The sequence below is a fragment of the Harpegnathos saltator genome, unplaced genomic scaffold (assembly GCF_003227715.2).
Source record: "Harpegnathos saltator strain DR-91 unplaced genomic scaffold, Hsal_v8.6 scaffold522, whole genome shotgun sequence".
Lineage (NCBI taxonomy): Eukaryota > Metazoa > Arthropoda > Insecta > Hymenoptera > Formicidae > Harpegnathos > Harpegnathos saltator.
Genome location: NW_020230341.1, coordinates 31,737 through 43,851, shown reverse-complemented (window position 1 = coordinate 43,851; position 12,115 = coordinate 31,737). Strand labels below are relative to the sequence as shown.

Genomic DNA, 12,115 nt, shown 5'->3' with positions numbered 1-12,115 from the left:
AGAGTTCGAGATGTCGAAATTTCGAAGCGCCACAGCTCGCTCGAAGTCAAGACGCAGGCAGAATATATATAATTGACGATACAGAAAATACGTAATATTCGTACTTGGTTTGTGTCGCTCTTTGATCGCCGATTTGGAAGACGATCTTTGCCGCCGCGAAACTTTGCCGTAAATTCGGGAAGCGGGAAACACGACGGATTCTCTCTCCCTCGCGATGGAATCGTCTTCGCGCCACTGTATAGGTTAGTTCACATCTATTGCAACATCGATCGTAAGAGATTGTAACGTTCGTCGCAATGATTTTCAGACGTCGCCAACTCGCCGTAAACTTTAACTAGGCTTCAGTTTTTACGATTTCTATTCTTATGCTTGCTTGGACTGCTAATCGAATGTTTCCTAACGTTGTTTGTTGACGACGCGTCGTGATTTATGATTGACTGATGTTTGCGACGTCTTTGTTAACGTCTTTGTTTTCCTTTTCTTACAATTATGTTTTTATGTATTATGATATATGTTGGAATTTTAAATTCCTTTCGTCTTTCAGTGCGTACATGATTTGTTTATTATTTCGAAGTATCTTATGACACAATCGCTCGAACGGGAAGATCGGAATGGCGATTGCGAAAGATACACTATTCCTCGGGGATTTTTCTTGCTTTCGCGTATGCTCGAGCGAAGTTCCGTACGAATTGATTTCTCTCCCGGCGCGCGATGGAATTCAAAGTTTGACGTGCAGTTTTATTCCGTTTTGTTCCATTGCCATCTGAGAGAAGCGACTTTATAAGTATATAAACTTGCAACCAAGGATGGATTAAAGTCACCGGCTCGTCAGCTGAGTGATTCATTTCGCCCGATGCGCAAACCGCTATTCTGTCATTTCCCCGGAGGAAAGCATTAATGTACATTCATCTGGGTTTCTTCCATCTAAGACTTCATTACATCTCAGGCTTCGAGCAATATTTTGATAAGACGTAAAGGAGACTCTGTTTATTCGAATTCTGATCAAAGTCGCGATGCCAATTGTGACGAGCGGAATTGCATAAATGTCCATTTCGAACAAGAAAACAATATTATATTAAATAAACAAGAGACGTCGCCGCGAATATTTATATTCTCGCGGAATACCGTATTGCGGAAGTTATAATAAAATGCAGATGGATCGAGAGATCATATAAATCGAGTAAATAATTTTATCCTACATTTTTTAAATGGATATATATATATATAGCTTATATGATAACAAATTTGTTGTTTGGAAAACATTATATTAAATACGCATAATTAATATTTATTTTAAAAATTCTCGTGTTTTATCGAATAAACGTTACAAATTCCTTTTTAATTGTCAGATGATAAATTATAAATTTATAAATTCATTTAAATTCCCTTAATTTATATAAAATCGATATTTCACGTGTAATTAGCTAACGTGATTGCAAAATGTAAGCAGAGTTATAAATATTGTTTCACAATGACCGAGAATTCATTTACACTGTAATTATTTTCTTTGTATGAAGAATTTAGTCTGAATTAATGAATTGCGTTAAATTTACCTGGCCGCACTGAGTAATATTAATGTGTAATAAAGTTAATCGTAATAAAGTTTCCATATCTACCGGTCATGAACGTTACTTGTTGACAGAAAGCATTGCAGAAAGTTCGAGCGGAAGTAAGAAAATTCTGTAATTTACTGAAAAGTGATCAGAGGGGGAACTACCCTTAAATTGAGGACAAACGGCTAAGCGAAGGCAATTGAATCCAACTGCATCGTGTTATATTTTCGTGAAGCAGGTATCGCTTTACGCTTGGCGAATTAATATTAATGGAATATCGCCGAGGCCGACAAACGGATAAGCACTGTGAACGGCGATTATAGCTCCTCGCGTTCTGAGATTAAACAAGATTGTCATTAAAATTTTCAGCATTGGGACGACGAGATTTCAGTGCATTTAAAGTTATCAGTAAAGAAACAGCCCCATGGCGGGCAGAATCGAAGATTTATGTTTCCAATTTCATTAAAACATTTCCTCGCGCAAACAAGCTTGCAAACAACTTTACGCACTCTGTAGGGTAACTGCATTTCTCGCGTAAATATATATATATATACGCGATGTAATAATACACGCGGGAGAACTTGGCCTTTGCATCTCTCGCTCTCTGCAAAGCTACCACGCGTTAGCACGACGTTCCTCACCCGCGGAACCGGATTACATATTATACAAAAATCAGTTCGACAGAGCGGAAGAATTTCAATTTTTCGCTCACTCGATCCTAAGTTAATTACGAAGAAGAACCTTCCATCGGGATTAAGGCCGAAGAGATTACGAGTCGCTCATTGTATTGGTGCACAATATTATGCAGTACTGTAATGTTATACTATTGGGAGTACAAATTAGTTCGGTCCGTTTTTTGTGTTAAAAGATGTATTTATTTGAAAACAAAATGAATGAACAGATCAATTAAAGTATTTTCCATCGCTGGCTACTACTTTCTCCCATTTCTCAGGCAATTTTCGAATTCCATCTCGAAAAAATGACTCGTCTTTTGAGGCGATCCAAGTTTGGAGCCAATTTTCGATATCTGCGAAAGAAGTGAACCGGTGACCTGCCAAATCGTGCTGCATCCTTCGGAACAACCATTAATCAGAAGGAGCAATGTCCGGAGAATACGGCGGGTGCGGTAAAACATCCCATTTGAGAGTTTCCAAATATTTTTTTACGACTTTTGCGACATGAGGCCGAGCGTTGTCATGAAGAAGGCCTTTCAACGTCTCTCGGTTTCAGTTCATAAGGCACCCAATTTCCTTGTTTTCGAATAATTCCCATGTCTCTCAATCGCACGGAAACGGTTTGTTGAGTCACTCCCAATGATTCTGCAAGCTCCTCTTGCGTTTGACTCTGATCTTCTTCGAGTAATGCCTCTAATTCTTTGTCCTCGAATTTTTTTGGCTGTCCAGAGCGAGGCTTGTCTTCGACGCTGAAATCTCCATCCTTGAAACGTCGAAACCATTCCCTACATGATTTATCAGTTGGAGCAGCGTCACCATAAACTTCAACAAGCATTCGATGGGCTTCAGCTGCACTTTTCTTCCAATTAAAGCAGAAAATTAAAATCTCCCGCAAATGCTGCTTGGTTAACACAAAATTCGACATTTTCAACGCTGTAAAAAGCAAGGTTTTTGTATGAAACTCAAAGCGATATAAACTGAATATTATTGGCAGATGTCTAACCTCTTTGAAACTACCAAAATCGGCAGTCACTATGAATCATTCATAACAGCTGGAGCCATCTTTTGAAAACGGACCGAACTAATTTGTACACCCAATATATTATACTGCACGATACTATACTATACTGTACTATACCGTTATCCCCTTCACCTCCCGCTCATCGTACTTGGTTGATTGGATATTCTTGTTCTCTTTTACCGGTAAGAAGGAAAAAACGATATATCTCTCTTCTCCTCCTTCGTCCATCTTTCCGCTTGGTTTCTCCGATAACCGTCGTTATCAGTCCCATCGACGTTGTCGTAGCTCGACAATGAGAGAGAGAGAGAGAGAGAGAGAGAGAGAGGAAGAGAGTGAGAGGTCCGTCTCCCTTTTGTTTCAGAGCGGCACGATAAATCCGACGGTGAAGTTGTTCTGCGTCGATCTGGACATGGTGGTGCTGGGCAATATGACCTTGGTGGAGATCGAACATCCGCCGGAGCTGTCCAACGCGGAGCGGGTCCTGTCGGCGGTGGACTTTCCTACAGACGAGCTCGTATACGCGACTTGGATGAACCGGGTGCAGAACAAGGCGTATTTCCAGCTCTGTAACGTCGACAACCTGCTGCCAAATTGCACGACAGTAGGTACTTCCTCATCCCTCAAGCGCGAACAATCTACCGTCCCTCCGGCCCGGTGTCGGCTCCGGCGCTCGTTTGATATGCCGCTTCGCACGGGCTCCTTGTCGTCCTTGCGAGAGAGAGAGAGAGAGTTCGCGCGGATCTTAATTTAGGCGGCCGCTCCTTCAGTCGGGCAATAGTATTTTAATTAGCGCGCACTTGCCGGCGGCTGGCTAATTCGCAGTTCCGCGAGTCGCCCCCCTCTCGTAACTGTTTCTTACGAAATTTCGCCGTTATACGAATTCCCAAGTATCGGAGGATTTCACGCACGCCTGGATTATGTAAACGCGGGATTAATCTCCGCTTGTGCGGGATTAATCCCGCGAGAAACGATATTTCCGCGAGATATTTTGCACGCGTCGGCTGTATCAAAAGAATGTTCACAGAGGAAGCGAAAGCGCGCGGCTTTATAAATACGTCCGATAAAGGGCCGTAATTAGCATTTTTGACTCCGCATATGTTTTTTCTACAAAGTCGTCAAAGAGAGAAAATATTCGCAATGTCCTTTCTCCTGACGATGTCTTTATTATCAACTCCATATAGTGACATTCTTACTCGCGAGTAACGAGTCAAAAGTGAGATGTTGATACGGCAAAGAAATATTTGATTGCAAAAAGTATGCTATTTAATTAAACATCGTCGAGGAATGCAATTTACTGACGAAGGAACGCTCGCTCTGTCACCAGGCGCTCTCGTACAGCGAGAAAAGTGGCTGGGTGGAGCAGTTCGAAGCGCCTGTTTTCAGCGACGACGGTACGTCGTTTATCCTGATATTGCCGCAGAAGCAAAAGGATGGCAGCGATTGGAGACACGTTGTGTTGGTTACCAATGCAACCAGCGACAATCCGACCGCCACCGCCCTCACATCCGGCTATTTCGTCGTGACTGAGATAGTTACGTGGGATCAAGAGGACTCTTACCTGTGAGTACAAATGCAATTGTTACGTGTTCCTCCCTGTGGAGGAAGGATAAAGTAATCTGTCTTGTTTGACGATATGAAGAGACTCTTGGTCGCAGATCGCCGAAAGATTTTTAACGAATGTGAACAATTTAGAAATCGACACGTGCGAATTAGGTCAGGTCAATGTTGATCATTAATTAAATGGAAATCTGTATAAACGACGTAATTATACGAATCTCAGACGAAGAAGTTCTCTCAAGAAACCAAATCAGTTCAATTACTTAAAACTTCTACGGACGGTAATCTACTGGCGATCGAGCCAAATAGATTACGTTTTCACTTCTCTCTCCCCGGTAACTTCCCGACAATCTCAGCTTCTTTTCAGTGACTACGAATTAGGACCGGTCAAACTCGTGATCGATTTACTATCGCCGGATAATTTAATGGAACAGAGATAATCTAATTGGCGGCATACGTCGATAATTTATTCGTCGCCCGAGCACTCAATCACGGGGCGGTGAGCACATACGTTTATTGAAATTAATCTTGTTAATGCCTTGATCAAAGTTTAATCGCGCACAAATCGTTTGCGGTCGGATTCATCCGCATCTATTTACTTGTAAATCACCCCGAAAAAGCGCTCGCTCGCCCGCACGAGGTTACGGCGTTTTTCCGAGCTTTTCTCCTCTGGAGGAAAAAAAAGATCTTTCGCGCTCCTCTCGGTGCTCCTCCACTTCTCTGCCAGACGGAGGGCTGTTGTCACGTGCATATGCACACTCCATATTACGAGTCCTCGAGTACAAGAGACCCCGCTCGCTCGCTCATCTCGGCCGATAACGTTCGGAAGCGATAGCGGCCGCGCGAAATGGCTCGTAAGTAATTTACGAAGTGAAAGCAGAACTCGCGACGGTGCGGAACTGGAAAGTTGCGTGATGTCGCGGCGGCTTCGGGGCGAGGGGGCGGGTTGACCCGGTCTCGCAAGAAGCGGTCGACTTAATTGCGCGTTCATAAATTAAACGAGATCCCGGGCCAGAGGAGCGGCCGAGCACGCCCGCCCGCGCCGTCTCGTCGCGCGAATTCGCTTTTTCCGCGTCTCGAAATCCGTCGGTCGATTAACGCTCGATGGAAGTGGCCGACGGGAATCGAATTACTGGCAGCTCGCGCGATCAGAAGTTGGGAGACGACGACGACGTCGTCGTCGTCGTCGTCGTCGACGACGACGTTGTCGTCGCGTCTTCTCGAGACGCCGGCAGGAAAGAACATCGGGAGATCCACTCCATCTTGCAGACAAATTGCTTCCATCGGGCGTTAATGATGTCGCTTAAAGTTTCGTCGCTTTGGCGTCTCGTTGCGTCGAAAGATAGCTCTGCAATCCCGAGTAATTCGCGGTCGTGAGACGAGCTGGATACCGAGAACAAGTTCCAGTCGTCTAAGAAAGTGTCGAGCTTCGCTTTTAATCAAATAACGCCTCTCGCTGGAATCATATAAACTTTAGGCTAATTACTTCACGAGAAAATCCCAATTATCAACGGGCCGAGAAACGACGAGTCGGAAAGACCGGAAAGCTCTCCGGCGCGTATCGCGTTGCTTCGTGAAACATCATCACATTCCGCGGCGGATTAAATTATCGCGTCCGGTGGTGGCTCTCGTCGGCCTGACTTTTGCGTATGCTTGAATACATCACAGCAAAATGTATACCTGTCAAATTGCGTATCGTTATGTGAAATTTGACGATTATATCGAGGGGATCGTTGTCGTATATTGTTACATTTTTGTATGGCATTGCGCGCGCGCGTGCGCACAGCCACTTCTTGGCGGATTTAGCCAAGAGTCATCTCGCTACTCGTCGTTCTTGCTGCATGTGCAATATTGCGGGCGTGAACAAGCGCAGGCTGTATTCCGATGACGCGCATGAATTAATCATCGGAACGGTGTAAACAGAAGACGATGTTCAGGAGTTATTCAGTGGCGTTGCGGACGACACAACGCGTTACGCTAATCAATGCGCGGAATTCGCAATATGATCAAATTTACATATTAGAATGCATCGGCATACACACACACAAATATATATATATATATATACATATTTATTATGAAACATGCATCATATATATCTCCACAGTGGAACAATTAATATTATTTCCTCGTACGTTTCGTCCGGTGATCGCGGCCTCATCTGCCCGAACATTTTGTCGCGCGCGTCGTTCTTGACGTGCGAAAAATTCTTCTGTCACTTTCGCAACGCGTCGAAGGGGTAGCAGTGAGCGAAGGGAATATTTGCGAATTAATGGCGCGTGCGACACGACCTACGACACGATTTTCGACGTATCGCCGTCCGCGTTCGCTTCTCATTCATCCTCTTCTTCCTTTCCACGCGGGTTCGATCGAACATTGAGAGCAACGAGAGAGCAGACGGTAACATATTAAATGCGTTAAGAATTTGCCGTTTCCCGACCGAGCGGGACGTCCCCGCCAAATTGCTTCGTTACATCGAGAGTCTCGCGAAGTTCCTTTCGCGCGCGTCGAGCGAGTTCGTGAGCTGTTTTCGAAAACCGAGGTGGGAGCGAATGGAAATGTCAGCGTGTCAGTGCAGCCCGGAGATAAACACCGGCTGGTTACGCCCTTATTATTCTACTCGACGCGTCGCATACTCGTTAACCTTGAACCCGGTGAAACGCGTATCACGCAGGATGCGTTCCCGTTCCTCGCGTCGCGTCGCGTTCGCACGGCCCTTCCTTGCCCGCAATTCAGACAGGTTGCTCAATTGCGAGCGTCCGCGTAAATTACGTCTTCGTATCTCCTGATTTATCGCCGCACTTATTCAGCCCGTGTGTTTTACACATAAATATGCATATAACCCCGCATCCCCCCCCCCTCCTCCGGCGAAGGGTTCACCGAAGGAGAATTTAATAGTGGCTGTCCGCGCGTTTCGTGCGCTGTCGGATTTAATTTCACGTCTCCTCTATTTTTCGCGTTTGCCCGCGCTTATCTCTTTATCTAATTTACAGCGTCAGCGTGCGTCAGCCGCGCGTCGCTTGAAGTTAGTCACGGGAAAAATAACCGCGCGTGAGACGCGCGTTTTACGGAACGACGCGTGGGATATCGATGTGTGCGCTCTCTCTCTCTCTCTCTCTCTCTCTCTCTCTCTCTCTTTCTCTCTTTTTCGCGCACGCTCGTCGGTGCGTTTAACTTTCGTTTCGCCGCAACAAAGGCCGTAAAAAATCGGGCAAGGCTGAGCGGGCAAAGAGAGCGACAAACGCGTTGGCTGCGATGACGCATTTTGCGCGTTGCCGCCGCGGCCGTTCGTCCGCGTCCTCGTCGGAGTCGTCTCGCTCTTTTTTTCTCGCTCTCTTTCTCCCTCGCTCGCGATTTCAATCTCAACTTTTATAAACTTCTTAACGCCTTTACTATGCTAAGACGCAGCCGCTTCCATCCGGCTTGCGCTGTTTAAGATTTAGAATAAACCGCTCAAAAGTTCGGCGTCGTTTCCCTGACGGATTGGATGCGGCCCCTCGCTCGCGTGCCCGCGCTCCATCTCCCCGCCCCCTGCGACGATTTCGCCGCGGGGAAGAATATTTCGGCTTAATCCTCGGATGCTAACCACGTTCGAGCTTTCCCCTCCGACGGAAGTTTACGGTGTTATCATACGAAAGAAATCGCGCCGCCCGGCTACCGCGTCTTGATCGCGTCCGTCTCGCCGCTGCGAAGCGCCACGACGACGTCAAGATCGATTGATAGCGTCGACGTTCCCTTCGACGTGACTTAATGTGCCTGTGATCTTTAACATCGCGAGGCGAGATGCGGGGTGACACCTCGACCAGAGCGAGATGCCGGCCGCGCCCGAGATAAGACGTAACGATCGCCCGATGAATCAGCAACGTGCGCGTTTCCGCCCGACGCAACTCCGCGTCCGGCATCGCCCTATCGGCGATCGAAAGCGCAGCTTTCGATCGTCCGCGGCCTCCTCGCGCGCCCCCGCGATACGTGATATTCGATCGAGAGGCGTTTTTCGCCCAATTTCAGCCGTCAGCCACGAAACGTCGCCGTCGTTTGCGCGTCTGATCGCGGCGTCAACGACAAATCACGAACGCGACGCAGCGCACAAAAGGACGACGTCCTCGCGCGCGACTCCTTCTCCTATCTCACCGGCGAAACTGTCGAACGAAGACCGACCGGCAAATATTATCGGAGCTCTCGAAGAAAACTTTCCGGCTATTTCGCGTCGGGCGTTTCTGGGGCGCGCTATGTCCAATTGCAGGCTGTATATAACGTAAACGAGCGATCGTTACGTGTACGGACACGTGGGAGGCGGGGGGATATGTGGGAGGGGGAGAGAGCGACCAACCCGCCCGCTCGATTGGGGTAATGGTTTCATGAAAGAATCCGCGAAATGTCCATCAGTTTGCGGCGAGCGCGCTGGCGCGGGGATAACCGGGCGCTCCCGCGCGACCTCCAATACCATCAGAAGCAATAACGATACTCGGCTACTTTATCGAAAGAATTTCTGATAGCCACATCTATAACGCCCCCGGATTGTTCTGACGAGAACCGGCGCGGTGACATCTACCGCGTTCGCCGAGGCTTCGTTAAAATCGCGGCACGTGACCGCGCCCGCGCCCGCGTCGGCGCCATTCTCCATTTTCGCCACTGATGGGAGCACGACAATGCGAACGAGATTAATTCCCGCGCGAAGGGGGAGGAAAAAAAGGCACGTGTGAACAATTTGTCGTAGATCTCGCGTGTCGATGCGACACGCGAGATCGATCAATGACGCCTCGTAACGCGAACAATGCAACGCGCCGACGAAGTTAGCGAACCGAATGAGCGAACAACATAACCCGAGCTAAGATATACTTGGAGTTTGTCAGGAAGAGTGCATCCCCCTCGCCCCCGCGGCTCCCCGGACTGTAACGAAGGGAGCGCAGCTTGTCGCGATAGGCCAACTTTAAATAGCGCCGTTGAAAGTTTCATCGCGTTCCTGAAGACAAATAACTTTGGAGAGAGCGGTGCTTCGCGCGCCGAGAATTCGCGGGGGTCGGAGGGGGGAGGTGAGAGAGGGCATGCGTGCTCGGCGAAAATTGCCATGTAAAACGGCGCCGTTTGCTTCGCCCTTGTTCGAAGACAGGGAGTCCTGGCGAAATTGTAAACTGCGCTCGGACGGCTGTATTATGGTAAGCGTCGTGGTAGTTCATAACACCCTTCCCTCCTCCCCCCCCCTTCCGGCTCGGAGCCGTTAGATAATGGACTCCCGCGTTACGGATAAATAGGACGGTGGGATGTATGATCGCAAGCGCGTTTCTGATCTAGCGTTTGGGCTGAAACTCATCAGATGCTTATCAGAGAGAGAGAGAGAGAGAGAGAGAGAGAGAGAGAGAGAGAGAGAGAGAGAGAGAGAGAGAGAGAGAGAGAGAGAGAGAGAGAGAGAGAGATTACTCGAGCGAAGAGTTGGACGAGCTCGGCGGATTTCGTCGGTTTGTCTCGTCTTCGGAAAATGAGATATGAAGGTGGCAGATACGCGACTTTTTATTACACTGCTTACGAGGTACAAAGAGGGCATCGTTTGAGAATTCTGCGGTGATTTGCGGCGGAACTCGCGTTGGACGACGACGGTCCAAGCGAGAATCGAAGCTCTCGACAAGCGTGTCTTCGACGGAACTCTGCGCGCGAGTCCTGACGCAGAAAACACTTGAGAAAAAGTAGGACTTGAGGAGTAAAAATGATAATCAGCGCATTTAATGGATGGGAATATCGCGATAGCGCTCGCCGCCGGGATTTCTCTCTCTCTCTCTCTCTCTCTCTCTCTCTCTCTCTCGGTATGCAGCCAAGTAATTCTGGGTTTAGCTCCGGATTTCCGGAACATCCAGCTTTCGGATATTAGCTTTTAATATCGCGGTAACTGCGTGTTAACTTCGCTAACTGAAAACTTGGCGGGTCGGCAACTATGGGGGATAGTCGCGCACGTAGAACGTAGTAGGACGCGTTAATACTTGACGAGCATCGCAAACAAAAGTTGTACGCGCTCGAGTTTATACTTATCAGCGGCTCTCCCCAACGGCAACGGATTCGCTGATTAATTTCATTGAGGGACGTTCTTCGCGCGCGCGCGCTCAAGTCGCGCAAAGTCCCTATAATTAAATGGCAGCGGCGGATATATTACGCCCGGTAACTAATGTGCCGAGATCAATTCCGGTAATGCGCCTCGGCATCGCGAAGAAAAGAAAAATCGCCCTATCGATTATCCGCCGAGTCAAACGGCTCGAAGCAGTTTCGTTCGCCTAAATCATCAGAATCCTGCCGTTCGCTTTGCATGCTCCTTCCGCGAAGGATCTTGCCAAAACTCATCGAGTCGAGACTAACGCGGACTCTTCATCAAACACGGAGGGTTTAAAGACCGGCTGAATTAACGAACGATGATGAACGAACCGCGAGCGCGTTTTGCTTTCGGGATTCTCATCTTCAAACTCGGTGCACAAGAGTGCACCGGAAATTTTCTGTTCCCTTCGAAAGTGAAAACGATCACGCTTCGGTCGTCCCACGGCCTCGTTAAGTCAACCGGTCTCTTCTCGTAAATAAAGCGTAAAGAGTGTCCTTGCAGAATCTCCTTCCTTGCGAATTATCTTCGATAAATCTTCGGTTTACGACCACATGAGATTCGCGATACGTGTAAAATAAGTTTTTCCGAGGAGATATTGGAACCTTTCACCGCACGCGCCCTCGTCGCCGGCAGCTCAGCGGAGCAGCGCTAAAAAGGCGATCGATCCAAGACTCTGCGTCCCACGCAGAATTTTGACGCGCGCTCCCTCGCAAAACTCGCAGATCCGTTTCCCGCGCGTGATTCCGTTTCCCGGCGTTTTCCCTTTGCCGTATACTCCGAGTAATCCCTAATTTGCCATAATGAGGCAACATATCTCTCCCGCCGCCATTTAGTCGCGGGACTTAACCCTGCCAGGATATTATCATCCTCGGTTATGACAATGAAGTATCAGCTGCCAGGCGGGCCAGTCTCGAGGGTCCCGGCGGAGCCCCTCGAAACCGAGCCGTCGACTTGCCTGAAGTCGATCGATCTTCATTTTCGAAGAAAGGCGCGAAGTGGAGGAGCAGTGGAGAAGCGAAAGTTGAAATCCTCGAATACGAGCGCGCGCTCGCGAATGACGGTGGCGGCGCCTCGGCCCGAGGTCGTTCAAGATTGATGCGATAGGCTAAATTAACAGGATGCTCGAATTAATCCATTCTAAATAACCTCGGCCCTCATCTATCTTGCCAGCCCTGCGGAACTGCCGGCGACTTACCGTGTTCGCTGGTTCCCGTCGATTTCCTCGAGCAAT

At 48.1% G+C, this 12,115-nt stretch overlaps 1 protein-coding gene across 5 annotated transcripts in view; it reads left to right on the top strand.

The window, feature by feature from the left end:
- The window catches only part of LOC105190272 (dipeptidyl peptidase 4 omega), a 296,820-nt gene that overhangs the window by 265,789 nt on the left and 18,916 nt on the right, over positions 1-12,115 (top strand). For all 5 annotated transcript variants that reach the window (XM_025303008.1, XM_025303010.1, XM_025303011.1 and 2 more), the window contains 2 exons: positions 3,610-3,849; positions 4,573-4,808. In XM_025303008.1, coding sequence (XP_025158793.1) covers positions 3,610-3,849; positions 4,573-4,808 — 476 coding nt within the window. The remainder of the gene's footprint in view (positions 1-3,609; positions 3,850-4,572; positions 4,809-12,115) is intronic.